This window comes from Eurytemora carolleeae, unplaced genomic scaffold (assembly GCF_000591075.1).
Source record: "Eurytemora carolleeae unplaced genomic scaffold, Eaff_2.0 scaffold1716, whole genome shotgun sequence".
Classification (NCBI taxonomy): domain Eukaryota; kingdom Metazoa; phylum Arthropoda; class Copepoda; order Calanoida; family Temoridae; genus Eurytemora; species Eurytemora carolleeae.
This window is the reverse complement of record NW_019397604.1, coordinates 7,000-27,020: the sequence shown is the minus strand read 5'-3', so window position 1 is coordinate 27,020 and position 20,021 is coordinate 7,000. Positions and strand designations below refer to the sequence as shown.

The window sequence follows — 20,021 nt, the reverse complement described above, 5'->3', positions numbered from 1 at the left end:
AATTTAGACAACATTTGATTCTTGTAGAAGTAGATTCTGCAGTCTGAATTATGGAAGATTTGGTTTTGCATTGATACTCTCTTTCAAGCAAAGCATTGAAAATGCAAGCATTAGTTTGAGAGAGTGTACAAAGGCTTAAACAAGTTTTAATTTTGTTCTTCCAGTTTCTTGGAGGTTTCCCTTTAAATCTTTTTGATATCTCCAAATTTCCAGATCGAATTGACGTAGGTACAAGCGCTGTCGGCTAACAGACTAAACTGTCACTAATTGGAAAGTCAGCTGATTCTCCCCCTCCAGCCAGCCGTGCGAGCCGTGCCAGCCCGGCAGATGGTTCAACGTTTGATTGATCATAAATCAAAATTTGTTTAATCTTACACAAACTAAAATATCGGCTAATTACAATGAAAGAAAACTGTCACATGACAAAAGAAAGATGTCATATAACAAAGTTTGACACATGCTGAGAGAACAATGTGTAAGCTATTAACAAGTTTTGTTAGATTGTAATTTTGGAAAATATTTAACAAAATTTGAGTAATGAAAGAAGAAATTTGAAATATGAAAGAAGAACTTTGATGCCTGATGCTAAAGACCAAAATTGCATTTTTTAGAGTGTATCTTTACTTATAATGTGTTATTCTTTTACTTTATATTTTCATACAAAGCAATCATGTCGAGGCTTGAAGTTCACCATGTCTCATTTTAAAAACTTTTTAACAATTTTTTTTTTTTCTGAAACTCAATTTTAGCTCAAAACTAACTGCCTAAAATGTTGATTTCATGCCAAACTAAATTACTGTTTAGACCCATTACGAGAAGATTTAGCAAACCTTTCATTTTTTTTCGAACTAAATATAGATTCTAAGATATTTTTTAACTAAAAATATAAACTAAGATATTTCAAACTGAATATAGACTCTTTAGAATATATGAAACTGAATATAGATTCTAGGATATTTGAAACTAAATATGTACTCTAGGATATTTGAAACTGAATTAGGATATTTTAAGATAAATATAGATTCTAGGATATTTTAAGATAAATATAGATTTTAACATATTTTCAAGCTAAGTAAAGATGCTATGAAATTTTGAATTTAATATATGCTTTTTTTATTCTTATTTTAAATTAATTAATATTTTTTTTATGTCTTCTGTGCTGTTACTAGACTACACTGCAGTGCACACATAGAAAGTAACAGAACAGATTTCCAGTTTGAGGAAAAGTATGAAACACAATGGAGTTTGAACACTTTATTCGTTTACTATTACTATCTTCATATTTCATGGGGAACAGTTCAGGCCGGTTTGGCACAAGTAAGAAAGCAATAACGAAATTGATTATTTAATTTTATCCTAAAAATATTTAACTTTTTTTAGGTGGACAAATTACGAATGCTGTGTTGAACTTGTTGAACAATAACGAAGGTGATCATAAGCTCTCGTTTTATTTTATTTCAATACAACCGGTTACGTGTCAAAAATATTATAACGTTATATTGAACATAAACATTGTACAGTTTACATATAAACTTGAACAAAATTCCACATATTATAAAAGGAAAAATTCCTTTTAATTAAGTAATTGTAACACAATTTTTAGAGAGGCATTTACGATAAAAAGCTTTCTCTGTTTCAATATGAACAATATATTCATGTTTTCCTTGTTTATAATTTATAATTTTCAACTGAGGTTTCTGTACAAAAAAGACAAAAGTTGTAAAAAAATTATCAAAAGTAATTGATTATCACACGCGCCATCTATATATAAATTTAGCTTGTCTTGATTTCTGTTTGTTTGTTCGTGTCCAATAAACGACAAAACGGCTGAACCGATCAGGCCCAAATTTTGTGTGGGACCCGACGTGGCCCCAGGAAAGGTTTATAAATGATCAAAATTTCAAACATTTGTGTTTAAAAGTTTTTAATTTTTGTAAAAATTTTAAATTGCGCGAAAAAATATTATTAAATCCGTAAACTTTGTTTTGTTTTTGTTTTATACTGTACAAAGAGAAGATGCTCTCAAATAAAGCCGCACTTAAAAGTTAAAAAAGAAGATGGGCGCGAAACGCCCTATAAGCCTAGTTTTTTTTAAAAAAATTAGTTATCATTTGTGAACACCTAAACTCAACATTAATAGAGCTAGAAGGATCCTGCTCTCTCCAGTTTTGCCCAAAATTTGTCCAGGGGGAGTTCCCCCTTTCCCTCCTTAACTATCAAATAGATTCATTTGTTTACTGAATTTTCAAAAGTATTCATCTTATTTATTTTTATCAACTACAACAACAACAACAACAAAAACAACAACAACAGCAACTACAACTACAACTACAACAGAAAAAGGTAAAACATGTAAATCATCTTTTTTTAAAGAGAACTCCAAGATTTTTTATGTCAAACGTTCACAATCATAATATTAAATGATGAAGTTAATATTAAAACAAAATGCTTTATATTTCGTGTAACGTCCTATCCCGATTTTGCTATTTTTGTCTCATATTAATTATTTCCATCCCCCTCTGTGATTTTACCCTTAGAGTTAAAGGGAGTGTTTGCGAAAAATGGAAGGGGGTATATATAAAGAACAAGAACATATTCAGAAAGTTGCAATGTACGGCTCGGATCGTAAAATAATCAATTTATTTTCAAACAAATCATTCAGATATTGCAGCCCATAGTTTTAAAGTTTAAAATTAGTTTGATATTAAATTAATTATTTTACGATACGAGTCCCATATTGCAACTTTCTGAATATGTATGGACGCTATGTTCTTCAGTAAGATTAGTAGCAATCAAAAGCGATTAATTTTCGCGAATACTACCTTTAAGAAGAAGTGTGATGCATGTCCCTGATTCAAATATTCAAGCCCAGCTCATTATTTTCACATAATNACATAATGTGTTGCTTCAGAGGAAAATGATACGGCCGCTAGATGTCTCCATGTTGACATTTTGAGCAATTCTGAGTTTTAAATGAATACTCCGTTGTAAGCGACGACGACGTGTTTTTTTCATTTTTTTTTCATTCTCAAACTGCACATTCATAACTAGGTTAATTGATACCAATTGATTCAAACTTAATCTGGATTTAGTTCATTTTTATTTTTCTAGTCTTTTATTCCCCCCGGCTACTATTTTGCGTTCAAAGTTATTAACACAACTTTTCAATTTTTCTTTTCAGAATGTTTGGATCCAAGCTGTCTCGATATTGACAAAGACTATACTTGGAATTATATTGAAGGTATCATAATATATTTAAAGGGATTATAAACGTAATTTCAATGCAAAAATGGCAATTCCCGATTTACAGTAAAGAGGTTTATTGAAATTACGCTTAATGGGAGTATTCGCAAAAAATGTAAGGGGGTATAGGCTTACGGCGAAAAATAATCGCGCTTGATCGCTTCTAATCTTACTTCTATCTGTTGCCTCTATAATGAGAAAATTGTTAAAAACGAAGCTTGTACCGAAGAACGTATGAGTCCATACAAATAGAGAAAGTCGCAACAGACGACTCGAATCATAAAAATATCAATTTAATATCAAACCATTCAGATATTACAAACAATAGTCATCGATTATTTTTCGACGCATTCGTAAATAGTTGTTATTTTAATTTTGATTTTTTTTTGCAAATAATATTTTGCTGGCACTGGATTTTCGAACATTCCTGGAAAATATGAAAATGTCGTCTTCATTATTAAAATTCCTCGAAACAGGAATAAATGTCTTCAAAAGTAACTATCAGATCATAAAAAATACAAATGTTTGTGTCCCCAGTACCATATTAAAAAAAATTATATTTTTGATTAAGGAGAAAAGCATGCTAATATTTTGCTTTTTAGGCTTGAGAATATAAAACTTTAAGTCAGGATAATACATTTAGAGTAAAATTTAATTAAACTCAAATAAGATCTCAGATAAAGCTTGATTAAATATTTATATATGTGTATACAGGAGGAACAAGTATAGAATTAGATGAGTAGATCTTCATGTGCTTCTTTAGATCACTGGTTTCTGGATTCAACCTGAACATCAAGATTTAAGAAAAGATCCGTAGATCTTATATATGTAAACTTTATAACAATAAAGAACTCGTTTCAAAGATAGTTTAAACAGAGTAATTTGAAAAGTTCTCGAACTTTGCGGGAGAACTTTTTCTTTATCTTTAAAGTTTTTAGTAATTGCGAAGCATTTACTTGGAGCCAACCAAAGAACATGTGTTACTGTAAATCAAAAAAGAATAGCACAACAGTGAAAGACGTTGAAGGATTAATATCTGGGGATTTTACCTGTCAACTAACAACTAAACAAACACCAGGTTCATTTTTTTACCCTTAAAGAGATTGTCAGAATTATTTTCAGGAATTTTCTATGCAAATTGCAAAGATGACTATGTCCGATTTACAACGGTACCCCTAAATACTTTGTCTGATCACTTATGAATTAGATATCCCTGTTTTTGTGTCTTTAAACTGGTTATTTTCACTCGCAGGCTCTATTCAAAAGGTCTTGCAAATTTCTTACCTATAAGAAGCACACACTTTTTGAGTCTTAAAACCGATGGTTTCTTCCATATCTTTATCAGGTTAAGGTTTCAAGGGTACCATTGTAAATCGGGCATCGCCATCTTTTCATTATAAGGGTCACATGAAATCACGCTTAGAGTTCTTTTTAATTTTAAGAGATGTTCTGTGTTTGAAATTATTACTATCAAGCACTCTTTTACATCTACAACTAATGGTTGACAAAACATATTAAATGATCTAGAGGAGGGGAGATCTTAATCTTATTTGTTCAACAGTGATCACTTAACCTTAGCGCAGTTTCCATTCGCAAAACTTTTGCGGAACGAAACGCTAAATTTTTCTTTCATTGCACATCAGTTTTTCAAGAAAAAACATGGGCGCGCATCATTTTAATTAGTCTGTTCTTCTAGAAGGCCCCATTTAATAAATGTAGTCTAATCAGATATCAGAATGCCTTTTGCATTGGTAGCCTTAAGGCCACCGTTTTATTGAATTATTGGCATAAAAGTAGCCTTTTTATCAAAGGACAAGTTTTAAATTCTTTTTGATACTTTTTCCCCAAAAATTTCAAATAAAACTATATTTTTTTTTGCTGCTCCGCGCAAAAAATTATTCAATATTTAATCAACAACATATCTCTAAACCATAGCAAAGACTAAGAATGAAAAAATAAGGTTCTTCAATATTAATAAAAAAATTAGTTTCATTTTTTTTTTTGTACATTCAATTTGTTATTAATATTTTCAGATAAAATGAGTGATATTAGTTTTAAAACTATTTGGGAAATAAACTCTAAATTCAAACATCAAAATTAGCCTAGAGAAGACAAAAAAGTAACCTTAAAAATTCTCAATCTAGCCTTGTCCTTCTTTTCAAACCAGGCAACCCAAACGTCTTTTAGCTTTGGCCATGCCTACTTCTTAAAAGTTGATTCTTTAGGCATATTCTATATGGGATTAAACAGATTTAGGAAATTCGATTAATAAAATTTAAGAATATAATCATTACTTGATCAGGCAAAGTTTGTATAGATACTGTTGTGAATTGAGCATTATCGAGGCGTAGCTTGGAATTCTGCTATGGTCATTTAGCAAGATACTTGAGACTGAATTAGACCAAAATGAATAATTTAAAAATTGTTTCAGAGTATTGAATGATTCTAATGATGATTTTTATACTCTTTTCTCTCTCTTATCCCTACTTAACAGTAATCCGCTAATTCCTTCCAAAATGTCGTCTTCACCCCTTATTAACATTTGTACCCACTAAACTACATATTCTCCATAGTCTTTTACACGTATTATATTATATCTGTATCTCTGTTCTGAACTTCTATATCTTGCTGATTCTCTTTCCAATACTGTGGTCCCCGTAGAACATCTATTCATTACTTAATCTTCCCAATTACTCCAACTCCCGATTTTCCAACCCTTTTATCATCCTCACATTCATTGAAACCCAATCCCAACTTCCTCTTTAGTTGGTATCCATCCAAATTCCCAACCTATTTTATCTATTCCCAATTTATCCCTGTCCAACCTAGTCCTCATCCTAATCCCAATCCTTCCAATCCCAACATTGGTTAACATTCATTTGGGATTCTTACAGTTTGGGATTTTACTTATAAAATCATAAAGAAATGTTTTATATTATTGCCGACCTTTTTCACATGACAAATGACAACTAGCAAACAAAATATTATGATTTAATGATGTATTATTGTTTCATGAATGCCTTTTTAGAAAACCTTTATTTACACCAGTTGTATCTTGGTGCTTGGATTTCTATCTTTTCTCTACCTGCGTGGTTTTAAATGGTTGGCTTGGTTTATGGGTGGTTATATCCCAAAACAAGAATTATTAATTTAATGATATATCAATTCATCAATTTATCATTCAATTTAGATCTATGTTTGTTTATCTTGTAAATTGTTATTTGCTATTTTTTACCCTGAAATCGAACCAGGATTTTAAGTAGTACAAGCCCGACCGGTAAAAAGAACACACACCATCATGTAGTGTTGCTAAGAAATCCCACTAAGCCTCTCGCAATTGGCTTACTTTAAGCGAGTTTGTTCTACCCATGTGATCGTGGATTATAAACATTAATAAATCATCGGAATCATAGTGCTCATTAAACAACCAGATAGCAGAGAAGAGAGATAAAGAGTTAGATGGATGGTTATAGATAGATCAGATACAACAGCTACCACCCCCACCTTCAAACATATCAACTTCATCTACATCATTCCTCCTATCTCCTTTGTTCCTCCCAATTTTTCCCAACAAACCAATCTATCTTTTTTGCCTTACCAGCAAAACATACAATGCAATTAAATGTAATATTTAATTCAAATTTAGATCCTATTGAATGACCTCCTCTTCCCCAAGCCCCTGAAAAAGAAAGATATTTTTAGAAGCATTGGGGTAAAACAACATCAAGTATGAATTTTTATCATCTAAAAATGATTTTTCTAAATGGACCATATATTTTATGTTTTTTTTTGGCTTTTTTCTAACTGTATGGCATATTCTTTAAAATTCATAATTCACTTTAAAACTTTTATTTTGACAAGGCGAGCACTGGTTATCGACCTGAAGCAGAGTCTGTTGTGCTCTTTAAAACTTACTCTCAAAGTAGAGATTTCTAACAAAATATTCTAAGTCTACTTTATTTCAGTTAAAAGCTAAAGAATAGACAGTCTAGAGATTTAGAGGATTTAGAGTGGGAGATTCACAGATTCACTTAGAAAATTGATTTTTTACTAGTTAAGACCAAAAAGATATCAAATGGTCTATTCAAAGTTGTTTAAAAAAATCCCAATTAATGTTAAGATTGCTTTGTAAAAATTCTGATTAAAGTCATGCTGTAATATAATTAACTGTAAGATTTTACCTAAATGGTTTTTAAGATATTTTAGTTTTTTTTTCTGCACTGCATTACAGACCTCAAAGGGTATCTGTTCATGAAGAACAGTTCATTTTTAGAGGTTACATCATTTTGCCAAGCAAGAGAAAAATATAAAAAGAACATAAAAAACAAACAGCGTATTTCTTCCAATTTTAAAAGTTATAAATTTCTCAACTGAGAATGCTAATAGTTTCTAATTAAATTTTTTAAATACTTTTTAAGGCAGAAGAAACTTTTGCGTAAAGAGGGATTACTCCTAACTTTATAATCCCTATAAGACAAAGATTTTTATAATAACTTTTTAGGGAAATAAATTTTGAATTTTTTTCATAAGTTCCTTAATTATAGGGAGTTGCCATTCTCTGTTGCGCGCAATGCTCCGTGAAATTCCAAAACAGAGAGAGGGGGATTGAATTTTGTAGATAGCTGCAACTTGTAATTTTTTGAAGCTATTTTTTATTTGTCTAGTTGTCTAGGCGTCTAGTTTTGTTTCGTTTTCAAAAACGATTGTTTCGTTTTCGAAAAAAAACGATCGTTTTTAACCACGACCCACTCATTTTGAACTTTTAGAAAACGAATAGCCATCGTTTTTTTAAAACAATCGTTTTTATTAAAACGATTTGCGACCATTTTTTATACGATTGTTTTTAAAAAAACGATCGTTAACGAAGGGTCATTGTTAACGATCTTTAATGAAGGGTTGATGTTAATGATCGTTAACGAAGGGTTGTCGTTAACGATCATTAACGAAACAACGATTTGATCAAAACGGTAATTTTTGTTTGGAAAAAAATTACATGCAATTTTAATGAATGTCGTCTTACATGAAGTTTAACAGTTAAAACTCCTTGATATTTTCTTAAAAACTACTCAATGATAAGTACAGATGTCCTGTAGGTCGGTTTCCTCTCTTTGTTAACAATCGTTAATGAAGGGTTGTCGTTAACGATTGTTAACAAAGGGTCGTCGTTAATGATCGTTAATGAGGGATCGTGGTTAACGATCGTTAATAAAGGGTCATTGTTAACGATCGTTAACGAAACAACAAATTTTAAAAAAACGATCGTTTTTAAAAACAAGCGTTTTGAAAACAATTGTTTTATAAACGACCATTTTTAAAAACGAACTTTTTAAAAAAATGATAGTTTTGTTTTCGATTTTTTGTCGTCGTTTTCATAACGAAACGATCATTTTTCTGAAAAATGAAAACGTTAACATCCCTAAATACAACTTCCTGGAATTATGATTTATCAGCTTTGTATTTGTATTTGTATACTGTGAAAATAAACTAAATAAGAAAACACTTGAGACTTGATAATATTATAAAATTTAAAATAAAATAAAATTTTGATACAGGGTGTCCCAATAAACATGGGAATTCAGTGACGATTTTTATATCGTCTTTGTTTTGAATTAGCATTGTAATACCTAACTTCAAAAGCCATTATATTGATATGCCTGCTAAAGTTAATTCACAAAAACGGTAAATGGCTGTAAAGATGTGTCTATAATGTATCCGTAAGATGAACAGTGAAGACGGACAAGTTACTCTGTTTGTATATCATAATTTTCTTTTTACTATGTACAACCATATGCAGTCAAAAAATAAACAAACAAATTGTAAACATAGCAGACGAAAATCTTAAGGATTACAGCTTTCTTAGTTGGTGTCACTATCACTATACTAAATCAAAGAATTAATTAAAAAGACGATATCGAATTCTTCACTGAATTCCCATTTTTTTGGGGGACACCCTGTACAAAAATATATTGAAGATCAGAAAAGCAGTAGAGTATAATCTAATTACCTTGAGATGTGAAATTTTTTTTACATTGTGCCATACCAACATAAATACAAGCAACTCAAAAGAAAGTTATGAACATGGAACAGAAGCAAATTAATAATTGTTTTTCGGATATTTAGAATTTGAAGACTTTTCTCTGTATCAATATTATATTTATCAAGAATAGGCTACCCCCACTACATACACTGAGAAACTCAACATTAGCCATGAATACCTATTTATTTGGACCACGTCAGTGACATTTGCAAAAAAGTTTGAGTTTTTTTAAATTCCCATGGCAACTCCATGCTTCAACTGAAATCATAATTTTAGGCCAAGCATGGGTATCATTACCATATCATTATCATATTATTATCATATCATTATGAATTATCGTTAGAAATTAACCTGGGCTTCTCTGCCGACAAATCTGTCCTCTCAAGTGTTCCAACCCTAGTGCATCCAGACCCATCCTCCAAGGTTTCCTTTTTATAGATGCCTCTAGTTCCCATGTTGGAGCTGTTCTTCAACACTTATGTTGCTGGTTCTCGGGCTCCTCTAGCTTTCTACTCTAAGAAACTGTCTTCAGCTGAGTCAAGATATTCCACCTTTGATGCTTATTTCACCCTCCGCCATTTCCGGTTCCTCCTGGAAGTTAAAAATAATTTGTTTTGGTTACTGATCACAAACCACTGACTCATGCCTTGTTTAGGACTTCTCAGCCTTGGTCCGCCATGCAGCAATGCTGCCTTTCCTTTCTGTACGAGTTCAACTGTGATATAAGTCACCTTCCATGGGAATAGAATGTAGTGGCAGATGCTCTGTCTTGTCTTGATCCTGGTAAGCCATTAATTTCTATGCCATCTCCACCTGATCCAAGTTCTCCTCAATCTGCTGATGCTCTTGTCTCTGAGGTGTTGGAGATGTCAGAGGTGTTGGAGGTGCTGGAGGTGTCGGAGGTGTCAGATCTATTGGTGTCCTCTCTACCTCCTGCTCCTCCTCCATTAGTTCCCGGAATATCATATTCTGAAATGTCGGTGCTCTAACAGTCGTGTCCAAAAGTCCAGAACCTCCGCCAATCCTCTGCCTTGATGAGAGTGGGGAGGGGCAGAGTAAATTGTTTTATTTTGCATTTGCAATATCGATGGCAATAAGTATACATTGAAGCGGTATTTTAAATTTAGGGCAAGCCTTCAGAGGTTCAGGATGGGTAAAGGGGGGCATTGTCACATCCCCTCCTTTAATCATATGTTTAGAATGGATTTTTAAAATGCCTTTTTTTCTGCAGCGCTCCTTCATCAGTATCACTTTAATTATTTAATAGTTTCTGTAAGGGATTAAAATGAAAATTGGACCTCTCAGGTTTATATCATAAAAGAGACTATAATATGCCTTTGTAAATTCTATTGTATGGATAATATTTTTTTAAAAATTTCAATTATTATCCCACCCCCTGAAAATTTCAGTAGTAGGAGAGTAGATTGCATTATTCTATACCATTCTTGAAGATAAAGGGATGGAATCTTTGAATGTACATTACATTGATATTAGCAATAAGTGGGGAGGTGGGATGGTAATTTAAAAGCTTTATATTATCCCCACCTAACTTAATTCCTAGAACCACCCTTGAATGTAAGGGTAAATCTATTTCTGTAAGCACAAGAAAGGACATTTCATGTCTATGCTTCAAAATTTATTGAATTAAAATAAAATTTTCTTAGAATTTAAATGTGTCAAAAATTTATTTGTTCTACCTTTGTCAACACTAATAAAACATCTGTTTAAGTCAAATATAAAATTGTAAAGTAAATAATAAAAAATATCTATATTTATTTGGTTTGTAAAGTAAACAAGATTCTGAATTTCTATGGATATTGATTTTTGTGACTTGAAAACTCATAATCTAATTTTAATGTACACCTGTAGTAGGGTATAAAATAGGAGTGAAATGTTAGTAAGACATCAGTGTTTAATAGAGCTTAAACATGAAATCATTCTTTTGTACTCTTATGCTTGCTTCAGTAGCTCTGGCCCATAACTCCATGGAAGAGGTAAGTTTTACATTATATTCTCAACTTACTCATTTTAGACGAAACGCAATTCTTAAATCAGAAAAATAATCAGAGAAGTTGAAATATGCTAACGTCCCACAATCTCAAAATATGTTGTCTCAACAATGTACATAAAATGATAATTAATTATTAACTATTCGTAAAAATATAGAAAAATTGGAAAGTAAAATGTTTATTTGTATTTGCAGAATTTTAATGTTGATACTTAAGAAACATATGCTTTAGCAACTTCAATCCAATCCATGCTTACCTCACTATTCATCATAATGATTTAAATTTTGACAACTTGGTTTAAATTGACTTTTTAGATGGATGGCATGGACGAAGGACTCTGCCTGGATACCATGACTCTTCATGCTATGTGTATTTCTGGTTCAAACCTTGAGAGCAAAATGGGGGAAGCTGTTCAATGTTTCATGGATGATGGGGAAGCAGCAGGACGTAGACGTGGAGGACGAGGAAAAGGCAAAGGCAAAGGAAAAGGGAAAGGAAAGAGATGTCCTACATTTGATGATCTGACTGAAATGATGAACGAGAAAATGGGTTCTTCTGAATGCTTCCTTCAGAGCTTGGGATGGATTGATGAAAACGGAGAGGAGGTTAATGCAACTATTGCTGACGATATTGCTTCTCTAAACCCAGAAATCAGTGCTGAACTGTCTGAAGAAGCTATTGATAAGTGTGTTGTAGAAATTATGGAGGAAATGGCTGAGAACCCTATGTATACCAAGTGTGCTGATACATACAACGAAGAGGAAACTTTGGCTCTAGAGGGGATTGGCATGAAGATTGCTGGCTTCCAGTGTTTCACAAAGACCTTTGATGCATCTTGCAAAAGCTTTATTCAGACCCATTATTTGGAGCCCCTTCTGGCTTCTTTTAATATTCCCCAGATGGGATAATTGATTTGATATTTTTAAAGTTTCAATAAATTTTAATATGACTATACTATTTAATTGTACAATCAAAAACCTTTTTGTGAAAGAATCTTTAAATTTAGAAGATATGATTTAACAGGGTTTGGAACAGTTCCCCCCAAAAAGTTACATTTTTTCTTTAAACCTTGAAAACCCATATATTTGCCATGTATAAAAAAAGCTAGCCCCTCCTGTTCAAGATCAAATTTTTAATAACTCTATTTGAAAAAGATATCTCAAACTGTTTTTAAACTTTTTATTAAGTTAAATAACTAAACATTGCTGAAATTCAAATCACTCTGTCCCCGTAGTAAATTTTAATTCGAACAGGACCTGCCCAGTTTGTACATGCCTGCCAGATAACAGCGTGTACTAACCCGATCCTATGGTACAGTACATCGCCCTAACCAGACTAACATTTGACAGGGGTCAATTTTCTTGGCATAGTCCGGTGAGAGGGCTAACTATGACAACTCCCATGGCTCGTTCAGACTTTTTACAGTACCCGGCCTAACCCTAGGCCTATTTGACCACCCCCACTGGCTTAGTCCACTGTGAAATTCAAGATATAGATATAGATATATGACTAACATATTAAAACAAGTATTTGAACTGAAAAACTTGTTTGCTTAAATAACACTCAGTGCTATCTAAAATTGTTCCATGAGTATGCTCCGGCGGAATACTAGAGAATTTGTAGAAAAGAGGAAATATACTATGATAAAGAAAATGAGTCTACGCCACAAACTCTTTTCAACACAAAACTATAGATTATAGTTATTTCCTACAATGCAATCTGTTAATTGTTTCAAATAATTTACTGATTTATGATAATACTGCATGCACAATACACACATGCTTATACCAGCCCAGATAATTGACCCAGTTTTTTTACTCCAAAAAATGGATCAATAAAAATAACATGAAAAAAAGAAGAAAATTGCAACCTCGAAAAAACACAAACATAATCACATCCTAGTTTAATTTGGTTTGACTTTACCAAGGCATAGATTCTTGTCAATGTCAACATAGATTCTTGTCAATTTCAACATAGATTCTTGTCAATTTCAACATAGATTCTTGTCAACTCGGTGTTGATTTTGACCTAGATTAGAGAAATTCTAAATCACATTACATAGGACTAATCCATATCTTTTGTGGCCGCCCTGCAGATTAAGATGATTCCTTTAGGATGTCTTTGAAAACACGCATCAGCTGTTCTCACCGATTGATCTACACCAAATTCCAGAACCAAAAATTTGATTCTGTGATGTCCAGCTTCGGCCTCTTGGTATTTTAAAGAAATAAACATTTGTTTCAAAATTTGGTTCCATCGAAGTATTTGGTAAAATCTGAATGAATATTTATGGTTCACCTTAAAATGTGCATATTTCAGTCGCCAGTAGTTGCTCTCCTACAAACCAAAACTATTGCACTGAAAACGATGTGAAGTATGAGGGTGGCGACCTAATATTAGGTAATACTAAAAAACTTATTCATTATAATCCTATCTCCGCAATCACAATCTGAAAAAGTAAAACGTTAAATTTGACTTTTTCATCAAAAGAATTTAAAGTTTAAACATAAAAGCAATAATACATTAGTGTCCGAATTTGATGAATTTAAGCCACGTCTGAAATCCCCCAAAAACCGGTTTTGATTGACAGCCGGCATACATCTTGAAAAATTTAATACAAATTTAAGTGAAACCAACCATATTTGAGACGCGGCTTAAATTAAATTGCAGCTCAAATTCGACCTGAGGTTGGAAAGATAAAAGAATTAGAAAATAAGAGATTGAGGTATGTAATAATTAACTACTTTTTGAAGTACATTTTCTGTTGTTCAACTACACTACAACCATGTTCGCCTGTTTTTTTTTAAATATATTACTCATGGAAGTTTTAAAGTTAGTAATTGCAGTCACAGAATTGTTAGAAACCAAAATCTAAATTTTTATAAATTAAAACGACAAATTCTTTAAATATGGCTGTTCTATGATTAGAATTAAAGAATATCTTGTTGGAAAAGAAACTTTAAAGTTCTACATACTAGCATGTCAAGGCACCCATCTTTGCCAGTGTCGAGAAAGTACCGCAAAAAATCACCTACAGGCTACAAGCTACAGGCTACAGGCTACAAATTATTAAATTTTCATAGAAAATATATATCAAGTCATTTTTCTATTCCTAAAAAAATCGTTAAAGTCCCAATTTAAAGAATCTAAGCCGCGTCTCAAATCCATTTGGTAATTTCTGTTCTAGTCTCTAACAATCCTCAAGTCACCGTTGAAGAGAAACCGGAACCAAAATACAATCAATTTTTAGAAAATAAAACAAGTTTTTCTACTCCGCTAAAAATTGTAAGAGTGCCATTATGTATTGAAAAATCGCAGAAAAATCTGGGAGTCAAAACTTGATTTCATCCTCGAGTCAAAAATACAAATATTGTATGCGGGGTAATTGACGGATACTTTAAAAGATTGAAATTACAATTCCTAATTGAACCTTTCCTATATTTCATGACTTGTTTTCAAGCCTAAAATATGAGGTCAAACATTATGGAAACCGAATGTATATTAGTAACCGCTAGGTATAGCAACAAGGCGTATTTTGTGGGAGAATATTTTTTTAATTTTTTTGAAAAAATTAAACTTTTTGTAGCTTATTAGTTATTATTATCATATTTTTTTTAGTATACCCTTGACATTAAGGAACGAAAAAGTTTAATGATAATATCAATGCTATTAGTTTAATTTAGTACAATTAGAAAAGAGTCATTTCAGAAAATGAAGGCGGAACATTGTCAGGGACAGTTTATTTTTCTCAGAAATATACAATACTCCCCAAAATAAAATGGTCAGTGAAGTCGACCTTTAAATATTCGGTGCTCCCCAAAATTAAATGGTAAATGATGTCGACTTATCAACTATTTGGTGCTCCCCAAAATAAAATGGGAAATGAAGACAAATTCTCGAATTTTCGGTGCTTCTCAAAATAAAATGGTAAATGAAGACGACTTTTCAAATATTCTATGCTCCCCAAAATAAAATCGGAAATGAAGACAAATTCTCGAATTTTCGGTGCTCCTCAAAATAAAATGTCAAATGAAGACGACTTTTCAAATATTCGGTGATCCCCAAAATAATATGGTAAAGAAAGACAATTTCTTGTAAATATACAGTGCTTCACAAAATAGAATGGTATATGAAGTAGACTTTTCAAATATTCGAGGCTGTTTTCATTTACCATTTCATTTTTGGGAGCACCGAATATCTGAAAAGTCGACTTCATTTTCCAAAAATTTTAATTTTGAATTTTTAATATAAAAATTTTTTCCCGCAAAATACGCCTTGTTGCTATACCTATATATGTTGTTAGTATGTTTGTCCTCATTATTTGCCCTACAATATCATTATTTTTTAATATTTCGTTTTGCAAAATATATATGTTTAATGTTGAATATTTTAATACATGAAAAAAATAGTTGAGAATTTTTTCCAAACCCACTCCGATTTTGCTTATTTTTGGTCAAATTACTAAAGTAAACAAGAAAAAAAATGTCATCAAAATAAACTAAGACGGTTATCAAAATATCCGTCTTAAAACATTAAGTTCAGAAGCGTTAAATTCGTAAAAAGAAACATTGAAAAATTAGCAAATTATAAACAAAAAACGATTTTTTTCAGAAAGATATTTGACAGAGTATCGAAAAACTAGTATTTTTTGACCAAAGTATTAAATACACATGGGGAGAAATCGATACACATATCAACATTTCTGAAAAAATGGAAAAATCGACTTTTCTTTATGATCGCTGTTTTGATTTTTTCAATGTTTTTAATTGTTCTTTAATTTGATACTGTAGCCTGTATTGCTGGTGAAAAAATAGTTTCCTTCTTCTTTTAAGCAAATAAACTTTTTTATTTTTAGTTAGAAGGGTAACAGGTTCTGAGGACTGTGAATGCAGTTGCAGCAAAAACAGGCGCTTTAATATTATAGAAACAAAAACAATTTTGTTTGAATTTTTCCATTTAAAGAAATGAATTTTTACATTTTTATGTATGCATTGAAATATTTAAATACTCGTTATATATTTTTTAAAATTTGAATATTAAGAAAAATATGAAACAAAAAGTTCAGAAACAATTGTACAATTTAATTAGATCCAAATCGGTAAATCCGTAAATAAGGTTATAATATTCCTCTATTACATGTAATATTATTGATTGTATGAAGTCAATGTACTTGGTATTTTTGGGAAACTTCAGGAGGATGTTTTCTAATGCAGGGCCTACCCACCAGCAAACAAATCAACACCCAAGGCGTCTCAGGGTTTAAAACCGGATGCCCAACAACAACCACTTCATCTACAACTACAACTATATCAACAACCACAACAACAACAACAACCACTTCATCTACAACTACAACTATATCAACAACCACAACAACAACTACTGCAACCACATATACAACTACAACTTCCACTTCGACAACAACAACTACCACAACTACTACAACCACAACAAAAACCACTACTTTAACCACAACAACAACCACTACTTCAACTACGACTAAAAGACCAAAAAGAATATGTAAGCGTTTTAACAACTAATAATATAGAAAATATGCCTGATAAGATATCTATGACTAAACGTGTTTAATGAACAAATATTAAAAATAATTTAGTTATAGAGTGATAACCAAAACACAATGAAATAGGAAGACGACATTATAACAACACTTGAGTGTATTTGATGTTGTCAAAGAGCAAATAGTTTTGCTTTTCACTTATAAAATCACTAATTTAGTGATATGGGTCTTTTTACACTGCACAATTGCTTTGTCACTTGCTCATTAGACTTTTTAAAGTTATAACTTAATTCTTCCTATTCTAGAGTTTTCTGGTTTTCAATGAATTAAAATTAATAATTAATTAATGATAGAATTGTATCATTGCTTACAAGGTAAGAAGTATAAGTATGTCAACACTAAAGAGGATCCAAACAAAATCAATATATCAATTTATGATAGATAGATTTTAATCCATAGATCAAAATCCATTATCATTATTGAAAATTCATATATGTTATGTAAGCTTCAGGGTTACTGTAAAGACGACCAGAAGCTCTTGAAATATGATAATAACAAGGTTAAATTAAGTCGTATGCCTTGAGGCAATAATTTAATGGCTTATTTAATGATTTGACAAAGAAACAAACATGTTTACATCTGTTGTGAGGAATCATGAATATAATGAAACACAACAGTATAAATTCCCTACAGTCGTGTCTGAAGTCTTATACTTCTTAAGCAATCCTGAATCTGCTCTATCATTGAAATAATTTGTGGGGAAATATCATGGAAGACGACATTTATAAAGTTCTTTTTCAATAATTTCTATTTATACAGCTGGTCAAATACAAAAGGATTACACTTTAATGACGACCCAGAGCTTTTATTTTAAAACGATATAAAGGTTTAAGTTTTAATACAACAGTATTTAAAAGCCTTATATACTGATATTTTGTTAAGAAAAAGAACCAGCTACAGAACGTGTCATAAAGTGTAATCATCGTGCTATAATGTTAATTAGCTGATAAGATTATAAAGATGAACATGATGAACAAGATGAACAAGATGAACCAAATGAACAAGATGAACAAGATAAACAAGATGAACATACGTGTGCTAAAAATTTTTGATCTGGTTCCTGGATTTTCTCCAATAAATCTAGGATATTTCCAAAATATTTTTTTTTCAATTGAAATTAAAATAAAATTGAAATCAACTTCACATTTTGATCTAGAATTACAGCCATTGCAATACAATTTCATAGACGTTTCATAAAATTACCCTTAACACTATTATTTTGGTACGACGTGCCATAAAGTTTTTGGACTTAAATTGTCTCTATATCTCGAAGGTTCTCGTCTTTTTTGATTATATTTTGTCCCTCGCTAAAGCTCGGGACAAAATTAAATATAAAAAGACTTGAACCATCTCGATATTAAAATAAGTTTATATTTTTCAAAAAATATTTAGTTGTCTATTTCTCCTAATGTAAAAGTACTAAAACTATATTTTCTTTTTTTCAAGATTATATTTCAATATTTTTAATACTTGAATGTAGAATAAACCCTGGAAAACATAAAAAAAATTGATTTCTTCGTATTGTTCACTTTTCTTACTTTGTTCTTTTTTCACTAAATATTTCTTTCGTTCTTAAAAATTTCGTACATTCTTAAAAACGATGTCCATCTCATCCCACATTACCCGCCTCTCTCTGCCATTCGGGCTTCTCAACGTAATCTATGGATATAAACAAACCCCAGAGAACCATTTGTCCGATGTTTTACTCCTCAACCGTGTTCTGCGCGTTAGATCCCCGATCAAGGTTACAGTCCGAGGAATCTGTTTAGTTCGGTTTTCTCCTTGAGTCGACCTGGCACACTTCTTTCAGATCTTCTCAGTTGGGGAAACTTTAGAACTTTAGAAACTATTCACCAATTAGAAATGTAAATTTGTAGTGAGCCATCAGTTTAAAGGAACTACGTCATTTCAAATAACTTCTGATTTAAAAAGTGTGATACCAATTAACTACACTTCCCATTAATATTATATATTATATAAGCAACAATGAGAATTGATATCGTTGCTCTTTTTCTTTTAAAGTGCCAAGTTCTGGCAGATACTTCTTTTAAAAATTATCTATTTTTCAGACAAAAATATGAATATCTTAATTAATTTTGCTTAAATGTAGATTTAAATATAACCCACACCATTGTAAATCGGGTTTGCAGCAAAGTAAATGCAGAGTCACCTGAATTTGTGATCGTTTACGTAAGAACTGAACTCTAGTTACGATTGACCGCTTTACTTTATTTGAATGGAACGAATAAGTATTTTCATCGGCTTATAATTGAAAAATCCGCGAAAATTTATTTGGAAAAACCACTATGCAAAAAATAAACTTTAAGTTGCACAAAAAATCAATTATGAATATTTTATTACCATTATAGTTTATTTCTTGTTATTATTGTATTATTAAAGGTTGTAATTATCTAATATTAAGTTAAGTATGAAAACATCTTTTTTTTTAGATCCAAAAAAGTTTGATCGTCAAAAGCCTTTCGCAAGTTAATATGTAATTTTACAGGTAAATTATTATAACGATAACTTTACTTCATTTTATTTTAGTGTCATCAATTTCAAAACAATAGATTTTTCTTTCATCGTTAACTAAACGAAACGAACGGTATTAAAAAATTTCAAAACTTCGCTAAATTTGCATGCATCATGCTTCCACAAAAATTGCGAGAAATATATTATTAATTAGTATTCTTTTTGAAACCCTTATAGATAGAAGCTTGGAATATCTCAAAACCATATGATAATTTTAGTTGCAGCAAAATATTTAATTTTAAGATTAAATCAAGTTAATAAAATTTAAACAATAGCAAACTCGTTGACATTTTATCTCCACTGTATGTATGTATTTAGATAAATTAAAATAAATGAATTTTTAGGCAACTTCGGAGATTTTTTTCTTCTGGTGCTGTTCTAAACAAAGAAGAATCCATTGATCGCAGGAAAGAATAAAATGAATAAAATGAAAGAAAGTAATTCATATTTAACTTTTTAATAAATGTTTCCCAAACCTGATCTAAAATCAATAAATCTAAGATAATGGTTTCAACAAACTATTCTCTTGACATCTTCTTAAACTACTTAGGAAATAGTACATTCCCTCTAGTCCCCTCTCTCGATCAGCTTATCCCCCCCCCTTCCCTCCTCTTACTTCCTT

General features: G+C 31.2%; 2 protein-coding genes across 4 annotated transcripts; both read left to right on the top strand.

The window, feature by feature from the left end:
* Nucleotides 1-1,091: 1,091 nt before the first annotated feature.
* LOC111715143 (integumentary mucin C.1) lies at nt 1,092-16,991 on the top strand. Of its 3 annotated transcripts, none has more exons than XM_023490411.1 (7): nt 1,092-1,317; nt 1,381-1,428; nt 2,314-2,343; nt 3,182-3,241; nt 13,609-13,689; nt 16,145-16,196; nt 16,451-16,991. In XM_023490411.1, the coding sequence occupies exons 1-7, from the start codon at nt 1,239-1,241 to the stop codon at nt 16,827-16,829; spliced, it is 729 nt and encodes a 242-aa protein (XP_023346179.1). In that variant the 5' UTR covers nt 1,092-1,238; the 3' UTR covers nt 16,830-16,991. The 3 variants fall into 3 exon arrangements, with proteins under 3 accessions (XP_023346179.1, XP_023346178.1, XP_023346180.1); XM_023490410.1 differs by having other exon boundaries at nt 2,275-2,343; XM_023490412.1 differs by lacking the exons at nt 1,092-1,317; nt 1,381-1,428; nt 2,314-2,343; nt 3,182-3,241 and adding an exon at nt 4,155-4,321 and having other exon boundaries at nt 16,451-16,990.
* Nucleotides 11,172-12,246, top strand: LOC111715145 (uncharacterized). The gene is made up of 2 exons (XM_023490413.1): nt 11,172-11,274; nt 11,604-12,246. Exons 1-2 carry the CDS (start codon nt 11,209-11,211, stop codon nt 12,195-12,197), a joined length of 660 nt encoding a protein of 219 aa, XP_023346181.1. The 5' UTR covers nt 11,172-11,208; the 3' UTR covers nt 12,198-12,246.
* Nucleotides 16,992-20,021: the final 3,030 nt, after the last annotated feature.

Excerpts from the sequence above, each read along its gene's own strand:
- LOC111715145 (XM_023490413.1), top strand. The coding sequence starts at position 11,209 with ATGAAATCATTCTTTTGTACTCTTATGCTTGCTTCAGTAGCTCTGGCC. Across the intron at positions 11,275-11,603 it reads CCCATAACTCCATGGAAGAG|ATGGATGGCATGGACGAAGG; the intron begins GTAAGTTTTACA and ends TTGACTTTTTAG.
- LOC111715143 (XM_023490410.1), top strand. The coding sequence starts at position 1,239 with ATGGAGTTTGAACACTTTATTCGTTTACTATTACTATCTTCATATTTC. Across the intron at positions 1,318-1,380 it reads TTCAGGCCGGTTTGGCACAA|GTGGACAAATTACGAATGCT; the intron begins GTAAGAAAGCAA and ends AACTTTTTTTAG. Across the intron at positions 1,429-2,274 it reads CTTGTTGAACAATAACGAAG|CAACTACAACAACAACAACA; the intron begins GTGATCATAAGC and ends ATTTATTTTTAT.